The sequence below is a fragment of the Amblyraja radiata genome, chromosome 5 (assembly GCF_010909765.2).
Source record: "Amblyraja radiata isolate CabotCenter1 chromosome 5, sAmbRad1.1.pri, whole genome shotgun sequence".
NCBI lineage: Eukaryota > Metazoa > Chordata > Chondrichthyes > Rajiformes > Rajidae > Amblyraja > Amblyraja radiata.
This window is the reverse complement of record NC_045960.1, coordinates 63,959,739-63,982,066: the sequence shown is the minus strand read 5'-3', so window position 1 is coordinate 63,982,066 and position 22,328 is coordinate 63,959,739. Positions and strand designations below refer to the sequence as shown.

General features: G+C 38.4%; 1 protein-coding gene across 3 annotated transcripts in view; it reads left to right on the top strand.

The window, feature by feature from the left end:
• Positions 1–22,328, top strand: part of LOC116973393 (uridine-cytidine kinase-like 1) — a 101,584-nt gene that overhangs the window by 21,897 nt on the left and 57,359 nt on the right. For 2 of the 3 annotated variants that reach the window (XM_033021401.1, XM_033021399.1), the window contains exons 5-8: positions 7,649–7,720; positions 10,939–11,128; positions 14,617–14,678; positions 20,808–20,827. In XM_033021401.1, the coding sequence (XP_032877292.1) occupies positions 7,649–7,720; positions 10,939–11,128; positions 14,617–14,678; positions 20,808–20,827 (344 nt within the window). Of the gene's footprint in view, positions 1–7,648; positions 7,721–10,938; positions 11,129–14,616; positions 14,679–19,841; positions 19,859–20,807; positions 20,828–22,328 lie in introns of all 3 variants that reach the window. The other variant, XM_033021400.1, reaches the window with a different exon arrangement.

Below are 22,328 nucleotides of genomic sequence, written 5' to 3'. Positions count from 1 at the left end.
AGAATATGAGGCTCAAATGGTTTTTGATGCTTTTTATAATAGCGCTATAGCAACATTGATGGCCTTTCTCACCTGGCTGCAGAAACACAATATAACTGAAGATTTCCAATTACTGCCTATCAACATGAGCAGACATTCACCATTATTTTTAAATTCTGGCTATTTTTCCTTGTATGGAAATGAGTTGCTTTGCCTGCTTTTTGAAAAGTTTTGCATTTAAATTTGATACTACACAGCCAAAACAGAAATCTTGATAATGTAGGATACGGATTTATGATAGAAAATTGCTATTGTCTGAATTTTTTGGTTAATGAGGACTGCGAGGGTAGCCCTCGGATTATATAATTAAATAATTGTGCTATGATTTTTTTTCCCTTGTTCAAAATTGTCTGTGTAAAATAAAAAACATAACCATGACATTGCCAGATGCACTTAAATTGATATTTCAGTGTTGATGCAAATTCCACTGAAGTTTCTGAATTTTAATTTGGAGTGACTAAGTAAATTACACGTTTTTTTCACCGGATGTAGATGTTGCTGGAAATGCCAGACTTTATTCTCAAAATGTATAAATAGTTTATCATTTATACTCTTTGCTTGCTTGTTGGTGTTTACCAAGAGTCGAGTGTCTAATTGTCATATGTACCAACAATAAAATTATTACTTGCACCAGCATAACAGGCATGTAAGCATAGTAATAACATAATAACATAATAAACATAAATTCAGGAAATTATTAACCCCAATATTAGTGCAAAAAAAATCCCACAATCTTCAATGCAACCAAAGATAGTTCATAGTTGTGCAGTGTTCAATAGCCTGATTGTGTTGGGAAGAAGCTATTCTTGAAACTGGTGGTCACGGTTTTCAGACTTCTATATCTTTTTCCGATAGTAAGAATGGAATGAGAGCGTGGCTAGGGTGGTGTGAGTCTTTGATAATATCAGTTTACGTTTTGAAGCAGTGCTTTCCAGGACATCCCTTTAGTGGTGGGGATGATCTGATCCCAATTTGCTGCTGCTTATTACTTTGTTCATGGTTAAATCTAATTTTATCAAAATCGGAAGGTCGGATATTGCACTCACAGAATAAAAAATGCTCAAAGGATTTTCAACAGTATTTTTCTAAAGGAATTCTTATGTAAGCTAACTCATGGTACCAAGACAGACTTTGGTGCTCTTTCCCAAAATAAAATCTGTTGCAAGAGTGAATGGAGAACACCTAAGAGTCAAGAGTGCTTTATTGTCATATGTCCCAGATGGGACATTGAAATTCTTATGGGGCTTTCTCACGGGGCGACTTGACGCAAGATGTAACCAGAGTGAAGTGGTCGTGGTCTAGCACGATATCACACGATATAACGGGGGGTAGATAAAGAGTTCCCACGGGTACTCGGCATTTCTGTTATTTGTGCGAGTGACTTGTCCGTCTCCCGAGTTTTCCCGTTAAATCTTCAATGAACATTGTGAACTGTGAAGTGTTGTTAAATCATCACGTGGCACAAATGATGTCACTTTTTTTTTCACACACTATAAATATCCTCCCTTGGTTGAATTGGATCATTTGGAGACATGCCTGTACTAAGTAGTTTCGAGTACTGGATGGTGGTGTTTGTCATTGACGCGCTGTATGCAGCAGCCCTCTATGTGAATCGAGGACGCTTGCGTGAAGGCAGAAGGGTGAGATTAATTAAAAAGAGAATTAAGAGGAAGTCTCACTGGGTGAAGCCCATCTTTCAACGAAGACCTCTATTTGGACAATATGATAAACTGCTTAATGTGCTGTGCGAAGAGGAAATTGCCTGCCCTCATGCATAATTTATTTTATGGCTCTTGGAGACATGATTCCAACTTCAAACACAGAGCGTGTAAAAGCTGTTTGCGACTTTTTTACTTTGCAGCTGCAGGGCACAGACACACTTATAAGAGAAGTTTAAGTTAACTGCAAAAACAGCACTTTTACATCAATAGCAATGTATGTTTTTAAATCATGGATAACATTAAATGGTTTTCTTGTTGATGAACTAATATATCGTTATATATACTCACATGAGCACCCGGGATACTCCGCAGCCTTCGTCTCCAGCAGGTTCAGTTTTTTCTCCCTGTTTCTGTAATCCTCTCTGGATTTATCGTAAAGAATTTCGTTGAATTGGTACCATTCTACAAGTTCCCCCTCTTGTTTCCTGGTGAAGTTATATGGCCTTACCTTCTGCCATCTTCCCTTTATATACGCGTCTGTTGAGGCTATTCCTACAACGGCTACTGGGTAGGCAATCTGAAATCCACCTTGCTCACCCTCTCCCTGCTCCAAGGAGCCCACAGGCAGTGTTATCTGTGGCATCTCCTGTTGCCTCTCCACCTGTCTCTCTTGCTGCGTCTCCTCCTCATTCTCCTGCATGGCAAAAACCTTTCTGACATGCTTTACCCCCTTTCTTTGAGCTTTTCTGGGAGCCATCTCTGCAAGTGTTCCAGTGAAAAAGATTCTCCAACAATGACAATGAGGTGGGACGTCCTCGATGGACACATGTTCCATTGGCGATATTGAGACCACCTTTTTTACTCGCCTTCTGTCCCCTCTGTCCAGCTTCCGGGTTCACCGTTCGCAAGAGCTCCCACGGTAAACGCAAGAGTTATTACGGATATCGCACTGGCCACTACGACCATATAATGTTTCAATGTTCAACCACAAGTGTACAAGTCACTCTTGGAGAAATTCAAGCTTGCTTGAATTTTCTCCCGAGTCAACAAGTTACACGAGTACCTGCCGTTAGCGCCACGGTGGTCCACGGTGGTTCACGGATGCCGTACGGTTATCGTACGAGGTTCCCACGATGTTCAACTCTGGTTACCTCTTGCGTCAAGTCGCCCCGTGAGAAAGCCCCTTTACTTGCTGCAGCACAACAGAATATGTGAATATGTAAACATAGTACATAACGGGGGAAGAGAGAAGAAAAAGAAAAAGAAAGAAAAGAAGAACGAAAGAAAGAAAGCTGATGAATTAGCAGGCTGATGAATTAATTGACACTTGGGTGAACCTCCTGTAAGTGATATTAACATGCCTATGTGCAATGCTCTGAATTTATCATTTAATTTGCACTCCGAGCCATGGAGAATAATTTCAATGAGATGAAATTTCAGTCTGATTCTACAGAGTAATTCACTATGCCATTAAGAGCAATGGTGAATCTTTGGAACAGCAAGTTTTTTTGATTAGAATCATATATTTCAACTTTTTGTTGATTTAGAAAGTCTATTGTCACGTGTAACGAGGTACAGTGAAAAGCTTTTGTGGGATAACCAGTCTGCAGAAAGACAATACATGACTACAATCTATCCATTTACAGTGTAGAAATACATGATAAGGCAATAACGTTTAGTGCAAGGTAAAGCCAGCAAAGTCCGATCAAGGATAGTCGGAGGGTCATCAAAGAGATAGACAGTAGTTCAGCACTGCTCCCTTCAGCACTGGTTGTGGTAGGATGATTCAGTTGCCTGATAACAGCTGTGAAAAAAACTGTCTCCAAATCTGGTGGTGCGCTTTTTCACACCTATACCTTTTGCCTAATGGGAGAGGGAAGAAGAGGGAGTGGTCTGGGCTGCGTCCACAATTCGCTGCAATTTCTTGCGGTATTGGATGGAGCTGTTCCCAAACCAAGCTGTGATGCATCCTGATAAAATGCTTTCTATGTTGTAAAAGTTGGTGAGAGTTGTAGGGGACATGCCAAACTTCCTAAGCCTTCTTAGAGGCATTGGTGTGCTTTCTTGGTCGTTGCTTCAATATAATAATAATAATAATAAATTTTATTTAATGGGCGCCTTTCATACATCTCAAGGACACCTTACATAGTAATCGGAAAGAAAAACATATAATCGGAATAAAACAAGTAATTAAAGACATCACAGTGACACAAATTAAAAACAGAATTCAATCCAAAAACAGAAAATCAAAAACACAGTGTGAAAATGGGCGGTCCAGGAGAAGTTGTTGGTGATATTGACTCCTAGGAATTTGAAGTTTTCAACCATCTCTACTTCGGCACCGTCAATGCAAACTGGGATATGTGTACCGCTTCACTGCCTGAAGTCGATCACTATCTCCTTTGTCTTGCTGACATTGAGAGAAAGGTTATCTCGACACTAGAACATGAGGTTCTCAGTCTCCTTCCTGTACTCCGTCTCATCATTATTTGATGTCCGGCCCACAATGGTGGTGTCATCTGCAAATTTGAAAATTGAATTAGATTTGTACATGGTTGCACAGTCGTGGGTGTACCAGGAGTAAAGGGGGCTGAGAAGGCATCCTTGCGGAGCCCCCGTGTTGAGCATTATCGTGGAGGATGATTTGACCCATATCCTCACTGATTGGAGTCTGTTGGTCAGGAAGTCGAGGATCCAGTTGCAGAGATGAGTGCTGACACCAAGTCCAGTGAGTTTGATGATAAGCTTGGATGGTATAATGGTAATAAAGGCAGAGCTGTAGTCTATGAATAGGGGTTTGAATTAGGTATCTCTCTTATCCAGGTGTTCTAGGGATGAGTGTAGGGCTAGTGTAGGCGAACTGCAGTGGTTCAAGGCCGCTTGGTAGACTGGATTTACACGTATTTATCCTCAAGAAGCCGACTCTAACCTCTGCTATAGTCACCCTGGGGAGAGGCACACTGGAATCTGAAGGGCCAAGTGAATAATTAACCGCCCTGTTGGCATTCTGCTCGAAGTGAGCATAGAAAGCGTTCAGTTCTTCGGGTAAGTTCGCACTATCACCAATGATGTTGCCTGACCTTGCTTTGATGCCATTTATCTTATTCAGACCATGCCACATTCTCTATGTGCCCGAGTGATTATACTGGGACTTAAGTTTGTCTCAGTATTGTCTCTTGGCATCCTTGATGGCTTGGCGGAGAGCACAGCCGGCCTTCTTGTACTGCTCTGAGTTGTTTGACTTGTATGCAGCAAACCTGGCCTTAATCTGTGAATGCACCTCACGGTTCATCCATGGTTGTCAGCTCACATTCTTCCACGCACTTGCTGATGAAGTCAGTCACGACAATGGCATGCACATTCAGATAGACACTAATTCAGTGTCTATCTGGAGTAATTCAGCAGGACAGGCAGCATCTCTGGAGAGAAGGAATGGGTGACGTTTCGGATCTAGGCCCATATTCAGACTGGTTAGAGATAAGGGAAACAAGAGATATAATTGAATTGAATTTCCTTTATTGTCTATATCCTATATAGAAGATGAAGTAGAGAGATACTTATTCAGGTTAGCTGCAGAATCCCTGAATATGAACCAGTCCACTGACTCAAAGCAGCCACGCAAGATGTCATCTGTGTCCGTTGACACAATGTCCGTTAATAGCAATGTTACAAAATTTTGAGATTTAAAAAATCAAGTCTGCAATTTATCCCATCAGATAAAGCATAAAAAGAAGTTTAATTTGACACCTAATTCACTTTCATATCTTCAGTATTAAAAAAGTTATGGCCATTTTTATACTCGGAAATTAGCATCTTGTTCCCTATTGCTTTTCCATTGACTTAACACAAAAGCTGTGATCGAGGACAGTTAAAAGCCCATAACCTTATTAAAAATTAAGAGAACTGAAAGAAATTTTCAGTTATTATAGATTGAAGCATTCTGAAACAAATATGAAACAATCTTACTTAGATGACTTGAAATTAAAGCATATAATTAGTTAGTTACCTAGTTGTTGCTAATTACAAAATTCAATTACTAGATCTAAACATCTATTAATTTCTTAAGAATAGATGAACATTTTTAAATAGCCTAAGTGTCCAAATAGCATTCACACAAGAATTCACAATATAACATAATTTTTAAATCTCATTGTCATGGATTTATAGGCCAAATGGAAGGAATTTAATGTTTAATACCTGTAAATTAATGGCCATTTAAATCATCTTGCGAGTGCGTTTTTCTGGAACGCGATCAATTGGAACGTTGCGGTTGCGATGAATTTAAACCCCATATCGGTAGGAAAAATACTGCCGGTTCATGGGTATGGGAAAAAAATCACCGTTTCGCAACGTAAAATGTGAATTAAAGGCATCTTAAGGAGCACTTTTATACTTAAAATAAACGGCTTTCCTTTACCTGTCCCGTACGTGAAATCCGTCCCCGTTGACGGCTTTAGAAGCTGATTTTAAAATTACTCCAGCGCTGAACTTGTCGGTCGATTTAAAAAAAAAATACACAGAACGGCCGTCAGAACGATTCTTCAGCAAAAGCTTGCACTCCAACGAAATATAATCCAGGACAAGGTAGGAGAAACCCGCGTTTTAACCCCCCCCCCCCCCCCCTCAAATGCGCCAAAATCACGCACACTGCCAGTGGCAGAATTGCAGCTCCACTGAAGGTAAGTTTTGTAACATAACTACCGTTAATTCCCTTTTTTTTATGGATAAGAGGTGAAGGAATAATCACCCTCTAAATGCTAAACTTGCATTCAGCCAATGCGTGGAGTTGAATAGGTGAAATGGTTACATTTATGTACTAAATGGTAGATGGATGGCAGATATGTTTATAACATTTTTCAAGTTATAATTTTCCTATGTCAGCAAAAAGTGAATTAAATTTGTCTTTTGCCAATTGTTATTGATTTTTCTTTTAAGATCTCAAATGGATTGATTTAATTAGATCTGCGCCGATGTATTTTTCCATGAATTGTTTCATTTGGGGTAATTTTGTAGCTCACTATTTTCAGATTTTTAAAATTTTTAATTTTGAAGATTACCAGAGTTTAAAAAATAAAATGAGGCAGTCAGCCTCTTGAACAGCAAAAACAGCTTATTGGACAACTATCTGTCATAACAACAAACAGCAAGGAACGATATGCATAAGGCACCTTTTAGTCAACAAAAAAAAGCTGTGTTACATTTATATTGACTACACAACATCAGTATCCAATCTGGAGGTCATAGTATTCAGTTTGTGTTTTAAACAGAGTTTTATACAAAGTCTTTAGTTGTAGAAAGTTAGTATTGTAAAGTTAGTATTACATTTTAACTTGAGTTTCTGCTTCTGAATTTTGGAAATTCAAACAAATGCTGACAAATTGTTATGAGAGGTTTGACTCCAAGAAAATTAGCTTGGTAAGGAATAAATTCTAAAACATTAAGGAATAATTGAACATCTATGCATTTTTCTGACTATGATAGCATGTAAATTGTGAGCAAACATTGCAATGAAATTCAGTGTAATGATATTTGCATTTATAAATGTGACAGAAATTGAGAATTCATTTTTTGCTATGTTTAAGAAACAAATTTATTTACTAAAACATCGACACAGATCTTGCGTCTTGTGATTTTAAATATGATTCTCAAGCCATCTCATAAATGTTGGTGTTTTGCACTGTGCATTTGTTTAGGGGGAATGGAAACCGAGGAAAGTGATTGTGTATTTGTAGACCATGGTTTAACCAACAAACCAAGTGAATTTTCTTGTCCATCCATTTCCATTAGATTTAATTAAATTTGAAAGTTGATGTTCCAAACACTCTTCCTTCATCAGACGATGACCCTCTTTTTTTTTTTGAGCCAAAATAGATACCTCAAAATTGAATTCTCTATAGGTTTGAATCTAATTGGTGACTGCAATATGTCTGGTTTTTTTTCCTCCACAGAAAACTGTGTATGGAGCAAATGTTGTGATCATTGAAGGAATTCTTGCATTTGCTAACAAGGAGCTTCTAAAGGTACATGATTTTCTTTTTGCTGTAATGTTTGAACAAAAACTCAAAAAATCATTGCATACTAACGTGTCAACTTTCAGCAGCAGCGCAGGCTGACTTTAATAATGTGAACATATGAAGCAATTGGGCGCAGTTCAATCTGTGGGAACTTGGTGAATGAGGCCAACTCTATTGGCTGTGTCAAAGCCTCATGTAACAGTATGTTTATCTCTTGTGTAAGAACTGGTAGCTTTGCAGCAAGACCAAGCCCTGTTGTAAAATGGTAGAAAAGTAAATTTGACTACAATTAAACTATATAATTCAATTCTGTCAGATGTTAAAACGAAAAAAGGTTACTGGTACTCATACTCAAAATTTATTAAAGGGTACGTTACCTTTTATATTATACACATTTTTAACTGTTTAAAAAAAATTAAATTAAAAACCATTAAACAATCTCAATTTAAAAAACTGGAAATGCTAATATATCCCATCGTCACCTGTAGTCATTCTTCTAAAGGTAAAACTGGCCTAATTAACTTAGACATTAGTTAGGTCATAAGAATAGCAGTAGAATTAGGTCATTTGGCCCATCAAGTCTACTCCGCCATTCAATCAAGGGTGATCTATCTCCCTCCTAACCCCATTCTCCTGCCTTCTTCCCATCTCTGGCACTTGTACTAATCAAAAATCTATTTATCTCTGCTGTAAAAATATCCACTGACAGCCTCCACAGCCTTCTGTGGAAAATAATTCCACAGATCCACCACCCTCTGACTAAATAAATTTCTCCTCATCTCCTTCCTAAAAGAACGCCCTTTAATTCTGAGGCTATTGCCTCTAGTCCCAGACTCTCCCACTAGTGGAAACTCTACATCCTCTACATCCACCTTTTCCAAGCCTTTCACTATTCTCTATGTTTCAATTAGGTCCCCCCCTCATTCTTCTAAACTCCAGCGAGTACAGGCTCAGTGCTGATAAACGCTCATCATAGGTTAACCTACTCGTTCCTGGGATCATTCTTGTAAACCTCTGGACCCTCTCCAGAGCCAGCACATCCTTCCCCAGATGTGGTGCCCAAAATTGCTCGCAATATTCCAAATGCGGCCTTACCAGTGCCTTATAGAGCCTCAGCCTTACATTCCTATTTTTGTATACAAGCCCTCTTGAAATAAATGCTAGCATTAAGTTTGCTTTCTTTACTACCGATTCGACTTGCAGATTAACCTTTTTGGGAATCGTGCACCAGCAATCCCCAGTCCCTTTACACCTCCGATTTCTGGATTCTCATCTCATTTAGAAAATAGTCTACGCCTTTAATCCTACTACCAAAATGCCTGACTCCACACTTTGCTACATCATATTCCATCTTTAAAGTTGATCGCAATTTCAAGAATTATGCATTTGCATGTAAACGTCAGCAGCTATATGGGAAGTTGCCCATATTTTCCTCAGAATATGGAGACATAATAATAATGTGAATCTTTGAAAAGATTTGTTGAATGCCGAATGAATCCACACAAAGTAATTGAATTGTGTACATGCTGTATTTCAGGCTTATATTGCAGCTTTCATCATTGAGATATTCTTATTGCTGAGCTGTCTGCTATCCATTTTTTCTTTCAAAGGTGCTTTGTTGCAAAACAACATTGAATAAACACTCTAGTGTGATCAATATATTGAACCATATCTCCGTTTCAGTTCAAGAACTGAATTTTCAATTTTAAGAAATATATTCAAATCTGTTTTTGTTATCACAAAATCCAAACTTTGTTTTACCGTTGCATTAATGTTAGACTATTATCCACTGCTATCGAAGAACATTGAGTTATTTTCCTTGCTGATAATTTTTGCAACACAGCCTTCAAATGGTAAATTCATTCTTTTAAAGTGAATTTCACATGTTTTAAATGATAAAAAGCATCAGCTTATGTTTGTAACATTTCATATTTTCACTGGCATTGAAATGTGTATTTTTAATTTATTTCTTCCATTACTGAAAATGAATGAAATCACATTATATACGTGCATGTTATAATTTCTGACCATCTGTATGCTTCTCAGGATAATATATCGGCTTTAGGTGAAATATTATTACCTTATTTGCATAATACCTAATTTGGTTTTTAAGAGGAGAATGTTAGAAGTAAAATAAATTAGAATAGTAAAGTAGCTGATGCCAGAAAAAGAAGTGGTGACGTGAATTTTTTTTATTAGTTAATTGGTTGGTCCTCCACGCCCCCCCCCCCCCCCCCCCCCCCACTGTGTTATTGGGCAAGCATGGACTAAAACAATCATAAGTAAAGAGTGTTTAATTGTCACGTGTACTGACAACAGAACAATTCAATTCTTATTTGAAGTAGCATAATTGGCCAGTAACATAATACACATAAATAATATAATAAACAAAAAATAATAAATTAATTTTTTAATAAATTAATATCCCGATACTACTGTAAAAATAAATTCAAAGTGCAACCAAAAACAGTTGATAGTTTAAAGATTAGACTGGTAGGAAGTTCACAATAAAGGACAGGTCTCTTTCCATGGAACAAGTTTCAGTTAGATCTAAACTGCTATTTCAATCGATCAGGGCATAGTACAAGATGATAAAAGTTTTATTTGTGAGTAAATAGACATTTTGAAGGACCCATAGACATGATCGAACCCAGGTCTCCGATGCTGCAAGTGCTGTAAGGCAGTAACTCTACCGCTGCGCCACCATGCCACATTATGTGCTGCCGATTTATCAGCTATGAAGGGGCAATGCTTGGAGAGAGAGCCATTTAAAGTGTTAATCCAGCACAAACCTGCGAAAGAAGCCAGGCAGGTCATGCTTAGTGGGATTGGAGTGAAGGGAATGATCTAATTGAAATGATTTTGAAGAATGTCAGAGAAACTAGGAAGGAATGGATTTAAGATTTGAGTAGAATGATAGCCCAAGGCTTTTGCACAAGAGAAATTTCAGGAAAATCATCTAAAAACCTGGCATAAGTTGCCACATGCAATTTTATTCCATCACCTCCTGTTTTATCACTGCAGATGTTTCCAAATTATCAGGCTGTTCAGTTTGTAATGGATGAGTAGATATTTCCATTATCATTATATATTTTCCATTACCATGATATGGTTTCTACTGACTAATTATATGCAGCCAGTAGAAATGATTTCATGGTAATGTGAAGTAAAATGTGGTGTTTCATACATTGAAATGATGAAATTTTGTGTGTGTTTGTCTTTAGCTTTTAGATATGAAAGTTTTTGTGGACACTGACTCTGATATCAGACTTGTTCGACGCTTAAAAAGAGACATATCTGAGAGGGGTCGTGACATTGTTGGTGTTATCAAACAGTACAACAAGTTTGTCAAACCTGCCTTTGAACAGTACATAGAGCCAACAGTACAGCTTTCAGACATTGTTGTCCCTCGAGGTAAGAATTGTCTGCACGTTTACCTGCATTTATGAACCTGCTGTTAGTAAATTTTTTTAAATGCAAGATTTTACAAGGATAAATGCTTGAATAATGGAAAACATATTTCAAAATTAATCTGCTCATCGTATACAGGTTATAACTGGGGATCAGGGAAAGAGTAGTATTTCGACTACCGTATTTGTGAACTCTGTACTAACTTTAGAAATATGATGGCCCCTTGCATATGGTCAAAATTTATCTTCAAAGATAATGCAACATCGGCATGGAAATATTTTGTTAGTGTTAGTGTCTCTGTCATGACTCACCTTATTATAGTTTTAGATCATGCCGATGACTAAGATCTTTCCCTGTTGTGCTAGCCACTATTGCTCAAACATGACCAAAATTTTGAAATTAAATTCTAAAGTGCTGAGAGAAAAACAAATCTCATTATACACTAAAAACTTGTTTAAACACTATTCCTGATATTGAAACATAATCTATTTTCAAAAAATAAATTAATTTTTGTGTAATAATTTTACACTTTAAAATGCTGGAATACAAAGAAATTAAAAACATTTAAACTTAAATTATTTTAAAAGATGAATATTATCTGGATCACAACCGTACATCCCCCTATTGAAAAACCTGGCACTGACATCCAGCGTAACTGCTGAGAAGCCGTAGGAAGTGTCTGCACATCCATTGGATATGCGTAATTAGTCTGGCCATACCTGTGGAAAAAAAGGTGTGTACATCTGTATTTAATTAGTGGCCCTGAAGTCAAACATGAAAGTTTCCATCTTTTCAGCTTTAATCATTTTAAAGTTGCATTAATGAATATTAAAGCAGAAGTCAGTATATATAGCGGCTGTATATCTATGCTGAATCTTCAATAAGTACTTAATGACTATAAATGTAGTGCAGTTTCCTGAAATTATGAGAGTGCCCTTTTAAAATGAAGGCATAATTTTTATCTAAAACTGCCTCATTCTGTCAGCTCAGTTCTTTCTGGAAATGTAGATCTTTAGATTAAATAACTAAATTATGTAAATAATCACCAAGCATTAATTAAATCCCTGTATGTTTTGCTATTGAACTCTGGGGTTCCACAGCTATTCACAATTTATAGCAATGACTAAAAAAGGAAAATGGAACTATACATGGTTGCTAATGATTTTTTAAAAAACTAATTGGAAAGTGAGCTGTGCAAAAGGGTCAGATAGTTTTGAACAAACAGTGGCAAATATAGTACAACAATGAAAATGTAGGGTAAACATAACTGTGGGATGAAAATAATATTTTTTAAGCAGAAATAAATTAATAATGTTAGTATAAATGAAGAATCTTGGTGTGCTAGTGCATGAACATTTAATAATGAAGGGGACACGAGACTGCAGTTGCTAAAATCTTCATCAAAAACAAACTGCTGGAGGTACTTAGCGGGTCAGGTGGCATCTGGGAAAGGAATGGACAGGTGACGGTTTGGATTGGGGCCTTTCTTCAGACTGATTCAATAAAGGTTTATTTTATCCTTGTAAATGGGGTGTTGATTTCACAGGCAGACCAGTATGCTGTGATGATATTTGGAAATCAAAAAATTACAGATGATGGAAATCTAGTATTAAAAATAGAAAACACTGGAAATACTCAGCAGATCAGGCTGCATCTGCGGAAAGAGATGCATTGATAATCTTTTGGAGCTTCAAAACCTCAGAGCTGGGAAAGAGACGATAGAAGTATGTTAAACTGCATAGAATGATGGGGAAGTGGAGATGTCTTTGAAAAGGTAAAATTAGGTGACCATAGGTCATTTGGCAACATGTCAATGGGAGCAGTTGGAGAATAAGAACATAGAAAAAAGAAAGTAATGTTGTACAATGCAGAGCAGGAAGACATGCTTGATTGGTAAGGCTAAGCCTACCCTATGGAAAAAAAAATTGTCAATTTTGTTGGTCTCTGACACTATCAGAACTGTAAAGGAGAGAGGTGCAAGTTAATTTTCAGTAGGAGGGAAGAAGAGGGAAGAGCTTGTAATGTGGCATACCTGAGAGAATGGGCCAAGATGAGAACAGTTATCAATGCATTGAGCTTCAAGGTTATAAAGTGATTGTTAATGGTAAGCAGGTAAGACATGGTGTAGGATAAGAAAAACAATATGTAATAAAAAATAACAAAAAATGCTAGAAAGACTAAGAAAACATGAAAAAGTCATTTAAGCCTGTTCTGAATATTTGAGCAGTGTTCTAAATCTATGGAATTATCTGTCTTCAGAGCTATGGATGTCCAGATATTGAGTAATTTAAAACTGAGGTTGGTAAAATATCAAACATTAGGGGAATCTGAGAATGCAAGGATCAGCTGTCAAATTGGACAAAGACAGGATTTGGCTGATAATGAATTACATATCGAGAGACTTTAAAAAAAAAGTTTTTAAAAGCAATAACCACACAACCCGTATGCTGGATGTTGGCATTGTTTTTCTCTATAGACATTACATCACTTACCTCATACATACCAAGGTAACCTGTGCCTTTTGCTTATGTGGAGAATAAGTTCATAGGCCATTTTCACATAATATTCCCTTGAGCTAGAAGACCAGATTCATGGATACCTGTAGCCACCATAGTAGAGTTATAGAGTCATACAGCGTAGAAACAGGCCCTTTGGCTCAATTTGCGCACACCAACAAACATGTCCCATCTACACTAGTCCCACCTGCTTGTGTTAGGCCCATATCCCTTTTTAGGGGGATATGGCCCATATCCCTCTATACCTATCCTATCCATGTACTAAGTACCACATATTTATCTACCATATTTCAATTCTTAAAGATTATAGACAATAAACAATAGGTGCAGGAGTAGGGTGTTCGGCCCTTTGAGCCAGCACTGCCATTCAATGTGATCATGGCTGATCATCCACAATCAGTACCCCATTCTTGCCTTCTCCCCATATCTTTAATAGCTCTGTCTCATCATCGGCGGTCACTCGAAACGAGTATGACTGTCCTCTTTTGGGAGGACGCCTGTCCGTGACTTTGTTTAACGTGGGGAGACTGGTGCACAGACAGCCACCACACGGTTCTTGACAGATCTGGGTCAGGATCCAGTGGCATGGGGTCCAAGACGACCAGGGAACCTTCCCAGCCGTTGTGATGCTCCACTAAAGTCAGCCATCATTCTCCACCTAATCCACCGTTGAGGTCTTGGTTGGATTGCTCTTTGTCAGGGACCTCCCTCTCGACCTTACCGCCATGGGTGGCCCTACCAAGAGCATAGATCCAGACAGCATTGCTCTCAGGATCTCAGGACCAAACAAACTTCTCCACCACGACAAGGTGACAATCCACGGAGAAGAAGAGCTCTGTCTAGCTCTCTCTTGAAAGCATCCAGAGAGATTGCAGTGAGGCTTGTAGCTTTAATACTTCAATACAAAAGATTTTAGATCTGACCGGGTCTTATTTTTAGAAAAAAAATTAACACGTGAATCTCTATAATTTTTAGGTGGAGAGAACTTTGTTGCTCTTGATTTGATTGTTCAACATGTTCATAGTCAGCTGGAAAAGGTAGGCATGGAACAGGATTATTTTAGAGTATAATCACATTTGATTTTGTTTTATCGTTTCTAGGTCCATATGCTTAACAAAAATGTTATTTTCTTGCATGCTTTTTATTTTGAAAAATTGCCTTAAAGTTTTTTCATTATTATTTATTTAAAATTATATTGTTACATTGATATATTTGCCAAGAGTATGTGCTCTGTTCATACCAATATAGCCAAGCAGGAGACACCTAATATGATACAGCAATTGTGTTTGGCTATCTTACCAAATAAGATGCATTTCATTTCATAAAATTATACACTGAAATATTAATCAACGAGATGGCCAATATACTCAATGCGTATTTCTCCTCTGTTTTTACTGTGGAGAAAGATAAGAGAACCAGGGAACTTGGGGCAGGCAATGGAAGTGTCTTGATGGTAGTCAGGGATGTGCTGAGGGTCCTAACATCTATGAAAGTAGACAAATCTCCCTGGCCTGATCAGATATATAAGATCATAAGAGATAGGAGCAGAATTGGGCCATTCGGTCCATTAAGTCCACTGCCATTCAATCATGGCTGATTTATCTCTCCCTCCAAACCCCATTCTCCTGCTTTTTCCCCGTAACCTCTGGCAGCCGTACTAATCAAGAATATCCGAGGACGCTGCGGAAGCTAGAGAAGAAATTGCAGGTTCCCCGGTTGAGATTTATGTCATTTTTAAATATAGGTGAGGTGCCAGAAGACTGGAGGGTGGAAAATATTGTGACTCTATTTAAGATGGACTGCAAGGAAAAGCCTGGGAACTATTGGCCAGTGAGCCTCACATCTGTTGTCAGAAATTTACCAGACAGTATTATGAAGGATAAGATATACGTGCATTTACATGGGCAAGGGCTGATTAAGGATAGTCAGCACGGTTTTGTAGGTGGGAGATCATATCTCACAAATCTGATTGAGTTTTCTGAAATGTGATCCCGCATAGTAGGCTGCTCCGGAGATTAGATCGCATGGGATCAAAGGAGAGCTAGCCAACTGGATAGAAAATTTCCTTCATGGAAGGAAGCGGAGGGTGATGGTGGAAGGTTGTTTTTCAGACTGTAATCCTGTATGCCTTGGGGATTAGTGCTGGGCCCATTGCTGTTTGTCATCTATACCGATGATTTGGATGAGAGCGTACAAGGAATGATTATCAAGTTTGCGGATGACACTAAAATGGGTGGTATTGTAGATAGTGAAGATTGTTGTCAAAAATTGCAGCAAGAACTTGATCGGTTGGTTAGGTGGGCTGAGGGATGGTTGATGGAATTTAATACGGAGAAATGTGAGGTGTTGCATTTTAGGAAGTCGAACCAGGGCAGGACCTGCACACTAAATGGCCGGGCTCTGGAGAGTGTTGTAGAGCAGTAGCATCTAGGAATGCAGATACATAGTTCCTCGTAAATGACATCACAGGTAGTTAGGGTGGTCAAGAAGGCTATCGGCACATTGGCCTTCATCAATCAGTGTATGAGTATAGATGTTGGGAGGTCCTGTTACAGTTGTGCAAGACATTAGGGAGGCCACATTTAGAGTATTGTGTTCAGTTTTGGTCACCATGTTATAGGAACGATGTTAAGCTGGGAAGGATCCAGAGAAGATTTACAAGGATGTTGCCTTGACTTGAGGGCCTAAGCTCTATATAGGGAGAGGTTGAGCAGGTTAGAACTTTAGTCCTAGGAGTGCCGGAGGATCTTATAGAAGTGTATAAGATAATGTGAGGATTAGATAGGGTAAAGGCACAGTCTTATCCAGAGTAGGGGAATCAAGAACCAGAGGACATAGATTTAAGGTGATGGGGGGAAAGATTTAATAGGAACTTGAGGGGCAAATTGTTTACACAAAGGGTGGTAGGAATATGGAATGAGCTACCAGAGGAGGTAGTTGAGGCGGGTACTATCACAACGTTTAAAAAACATTTGGATAGGTATATGTGTAGAAAGGAACTGCAGATGCTGGTTTCCACCAAAGATAGACACAAAATGCTGGAGTAACTCAGCGGAACAGGCAGCTGTCCCATTCCTTCCATTCACCCATTCCTTCTATCCAGAAATGCTGCCTGTCCTGCTGAGTTACTCCAGTATTTTGTGTCTATCTTTGGATAGGTACATGGATAGGATAGAATGGAGCAATATGGGCCAAATGCAAGCAGGTGGGACTTATGCAGTTAGGACATATTGGTCGGCATGGGCACGTTGGATGTTGGGGCTGTTTCCATGCTGTATGACTGATAATGACTCTAACCGAAAGGTGCAAGAATAGATGTTATTCTTTTGTGCAAAATGATGCTGCACAGCCATGAGTCACAATATTTGGTCAAATTGAATTTTCAGGCAATGCTAAGCTCTGGGAATTGATAAACAGTAATAATTTCTGTTACTAAAGCCATTTTGTTCAGATTTCCACAGGACATGAACAGATAACTATAGAATGAAAACCATAAGAATATTTTTAATGTAAATATTTGTTAAAATTTCACTTCAAAGACAGAAAAACATACAAGGCTAAATTGAGACCAGGATGCACATCACTCAGTTTCTATCTTCATTGATTTCTGCAGCTTTCCTCTCCCATGGGCCAGACCTCAGCTTAGCCTAGAGTGTCCCTCTCTTCTCTCCACAAGCTTTTTATCATGTGTTTTGAAAGTTGCTTCCCATCCTCTCCATTCAAATTCTGGGCTAAAAAAATAATTTTGTCTGGCTTGACAACTTGTCCTTCCTCCTGTCTCCCGAGTTTATCAGCATCCTCTCCTTCTTTCTTGTCTGTGTGCTTATCCATGGTGGCATCATCTGCATGGTTTCCAAATGTGTAATATGCTGTAATATTCTAAATGCTGATCCAATGCAGCAGTTGTTGATGGCCCTGAACGTTTTCTAAGAAATATAAGCATTCTCCCATGATTCCTTAGTGTGACTCTTGTATCCCTCTTGGTACAATCTCCTTCTTCAGCTGTAGTGACTGTAGCTAGTGATATGCAATGATAAAAGCTTTGTTTATCTCTAGGCTGATTTCAAAATCCCTGTGCTTTCAATCTCCAAAACAATTTAGGTAGGAAAGAGCTACAAATGCGGAGTAACTCAACGGGACAGGCAACATCTCTGGAGTGAAGAAATGAGTGACGTTTCGTGTCGAGACCCTCTTCAGACTAGTTAGGGGAAAGGGAAATGAGACATATAGATGATGATATAGAGAGATGAAGAACAATGAATGAAAGATATGCAAGAAAGTAACGATGATAAACGAAACAGGCCATTATTAGCAGTTTGGGTGAAAACGAGAAACTGGTGCGACTTGGGTGGGGGAGGAATAGAAAGAAAGGAATTACTGGGGTTACATGAAGTTAGAGAAATCAATATTCACACCACTGGACTGTAAGCTGCCCAAGCGAAATATGAGATGCTGTTTCTCCAATTTGCGTTTAGCCTCACTCTGACAATGGAGGAGACCTGGGACAGAAAGGTTAGCATGGGAATGGGAAGGAGAATTAAAGTGTTTAGCAACCGGGATATCAGGTAGGTTCAGGCGGACTGAGCGAAGGTGTTCAGCGAAATGATCGTCCAGTCCACGTTTGGTCTCGCTGATGTATAAGAATCTACATCTTGAACAACGGATACAGTGGATGAGGTTGGAGGAGGTGCAAGTGAATCTCTGCCGAACCTGAAAGGACTGTCGGGCGATGACATCCCTTCCAAACCAAACCACCCCCTCCCCAGGTACCTGACTGCAACCCTATACCTTTCCCTCAACTGTCCAGGGAGCCCGAAAGTCCTTACAGGTTAGGTCTCCTACATTGTCAGAGTGAGGCAAAACACAAATTGGAGGAACAGCATCTTATATTTCACTTGGGCAGCATACAGCCCAGTGGTATGAATGTTGATTTCTCTAACTTCAAGTAATCCTGGCATTCCCACACTATACCTCCCCCACCCAAGTTGCACCAGCTTCTCGTTTTCACCCAACAAACAGCTAACAATGGCCTGTTTCATTTATCACCGTTACTTTCTTGCATATCTTTCATTCATTGTTCTTTATCTCTTTATATATTATCGACTATATCTCCCATTTTCCCTTTTCCCTAACTAGTCTGAAGAAGGGTCTTGACCTGAAACGTCACCCTTTCCTTCTGTCCAGAGATGCTGTCTGTCCCGCTGAGTTACTCCAGCTTTTTGTGTCTATCTTCCAAAACTATTTCTGTATCCACAGTAGAGCTCTGCTCTAACATTGCTTCAGCCCACATTTGCAGTTGAAACACTGAACACTTTCTTCACTGACCTCCTTGTTTCTCCATTCCTGATGCAAATAATTGTCATTATTTGTCCCCTGGGGCCTTGAATAGAGGTCATTTTAAATACATTTTCCTATGTATATCTGTAAAATAATGAACCAGTGCAATATTATAAAGCAAAAAAGAATTCCATGCTTCTATTATCATGAATCAAGACCATCTTTTTTTTTCTCCAACGATTTTTAATCCCTAGTGCATTACAGTATCATTCCTTGCGTGGAGAATATACCTTATTTTTAGAATATATATCCTTCAGATAAGCTTGCTGTTTTTGAAAGCTCTATTACACCCAATGTATTTTGCCAATTATCACCATTTTAATGAGGTTTTAATTTTTTTTGATTTGTAGAGCCACATTTCACTCAAATTTTCCCCTATGTTAATTTTGACCTTATTTTAATTGCATCTTCTTGAAGTCGATCAGTACAGCTTTTGAAATGTATATCTGGAACCTTTTTTATTCTCTGCTACATGCATTTTTATTAAGCATGTTTTCAACTCTAGTATTAGCAAAAATGTAGATGCTAGCTGTAATAAAATAGAATTGGAAGAAACCTAAATAATATCACGCTGCGTTATAATTTGTATTTCAGCTTTTATTTGTGATGTATATTCAAGAGCCACTCAAACATGTAGTAATCTTGAGGGAAAAATGATATTTTACCATCATAAAACATTAAAGTGATGATGGGCTTTTATTCATGGCAAAATGCAAGGGAATGTTTTTTTGTACTTGAACAGTTGCAGCTTGATATCGAATGATCCCGCTAATGAGAATGACTTTCACTTTTATTTCTTTCCTCCCATATGTGGTAATGAAATACTTGATAAATCCTGAACGAATTTACTATAATCACTACAGCGTGAAATCACTGTAAGGTATGACATGAAGAGTAATGTTTTTAGCCTGCAAAAAGGGAGAGGGAACATGATGAAGCTATAGGCACTACTGATGGCTTTTCAAAAGATCAAAATTTCATCTGCCTCAAGGGTCTACGTGCCTCAGTCTGTCTATGTTTCACTCACCTCCTGCTTCCTTTTTAATGACATGTTAAGATGTTTAGATGCAAAATGCCAAATGCAGATACTGGTTATTTCAATGGTATGTTTTCAGTCACAAATACGTAATGCTCTCTCTGGTCAAATTTAATGAATGAATTAAATATATCTATTAAAAAAACATGCTTCACCCAATTGATTTGAATTGCGATCTTTTTGAATAAGTGGTGTTATTTTAAATAAAATGTTTTATTTAATGAATGCTCCAAATTAAGAAATTACAGAGCATTTAAACCTCATTTGTGGGATAAAATGAAAAAGATTTGTTCTTTTGACTGCTACAAAAATACCACTGTAATTTTTATATATTAACTACGAATACGGTTTGATTTGTATTGGTATACAAATCAGTATGCATTATACGATGCGCCTGTGTTGTGGCCAAATAGCATCTAAATAACTAGAATATGGGTGAGTCCAAAAATCATTTAGAGAAATAAATATCACGTTGCTCCTTTTTTGGAGTAGGTTTTATCATTTACACTATTATTAATTAAATTTGTGATTCAATTCCTTGAAACTGATACATGGATGGGTGAGGGAAGAGAACTTAATAAAATTTGTAAAGAAATCTGAAAACTAAATGAGCTGTTGTCAAGAAATAGTGTTCTTTCTCTTTCTAGACTGAAGTGAATTTTGGACTGCGCCCTAATGGTTTCTTAGTACATATCTGCTTTCCTTTGTGCTTGTGCCTAATACAGCTGTCTTCTCTTTCTGTCTATGACTGTTTCATCAATTGTCTCGCATTCAATAATTCTGAACTGAACAGAGGAAACTTCGCTGGGATATGTGAGGACTACTTGTGTATTTTGAGTTTGGATTTCAACACTCGGTGTTTTATTTCAGTTGCTTTATTTTTCTTGCTTAGCTTTTCTTTTCTTGCATCTTCATGTGTACCTTGTCTTGGCTTTTACCTCAAGATTTGTTACTCAACTCGTTAATTTTAAAAAATGGTGTTCTGGATTACATGCTCTGTGTCTACCAGATTTGGAAATTTGCTTTGTATTAATCTTGTGTTTAATTTTTTTTTAGTTGAAAACAATCTAATGTTAATTACACTACTTATCTTTTTTGTGCTCTAAAAATGACTGATCATGGTCATAGAGACAAACAACATGGAAACAGGCCATTCACTGATCATCATCGCGGATCAGTGGGCAACTATCCACACTAATCCCATCTACCGGTACTCGTGGGTGGCACAGTGGCGTAACTAGTAGAGCTGCTGCCTCACAGCTCCAGAGACCCGGGTTCAATTCTGCCCTTGGGTGCTCTCTGTATGGAGTTTGCATGTTTTCTCTGTGACTGTGTAGGTTTCCTCCTACATCCCAAAGACATATTGGTTTCTGTAAATTTCCCCTAGTGTGTAGGGAGTGGATGCGAAAGTGGGTTAACATAGAACTAATGTGAATGGAAGATCTATTGTCGGCATGGACTCGTTGGGCTGAAGGGCCAGTTTGCATGCTGCATCTCCAAACTAAACTACTTGGCTCATACTTTTTTTCCTAAATGATTCAAATGCTCAACTTTGGACTTTTGAAATGCTGTTAGCAACCCTGCCTTAATCACTCTCTCGGGCAGCCCATTCCATGTACTTTCCACTCTCTGAGGGAAAACGGTACTCCTAATGTCCCCTTTGAATCACAGAGTTGTGAGTCTGTGGAATTCTCTGCCTCAGAGGACGATGGAGGCCGGTTTTCTGGATACTTTCAAGAGAGAGCTAGATAGGGCTCTTAAAGATGGCGGAGTCAGGGGTTATGGGGAGAAGGCGGGAACGGGGTACTGATTGTGAATGATCAGCCATGATCACATTGAATGGCTCGAAGGGCCGAATGGCCTACTCTGCACCTATTGTCTGTGGTCTATTTTCTCTAATGTATATCTTTTTTTAAAAACATTTTATAGGGGGAGAACCTTCCTGTAGTCTACCCTATCTATTTCTCATCATTTTAGATATCAAAATAATTTTACCTCTTAATTTTCTCCATCACAAGGTGAAGAGACTTTGTTTTCCCTGACTCTCGTCATATTTGACATGCTTCATCCTTGGCACCATCCTGTTGAATCTTTTCTGCACCCTTACTAGTGCTCGCACATACTTCCTGTAGTGTGGCACCAGAACGATTGCACTTCACTTGAGGCCTTAGCAGTTTTTTAATATAAAGTTGGAGCATAACTCCCCTGCTTTTGTGTTCAATGTTCCGATTAATGAAGACCAGCATCCCATCAGCCACATTACTTACTAGCTCTGCCACCTTTGAGGATCTTTGGTTTAGTAGATCAGGGTACC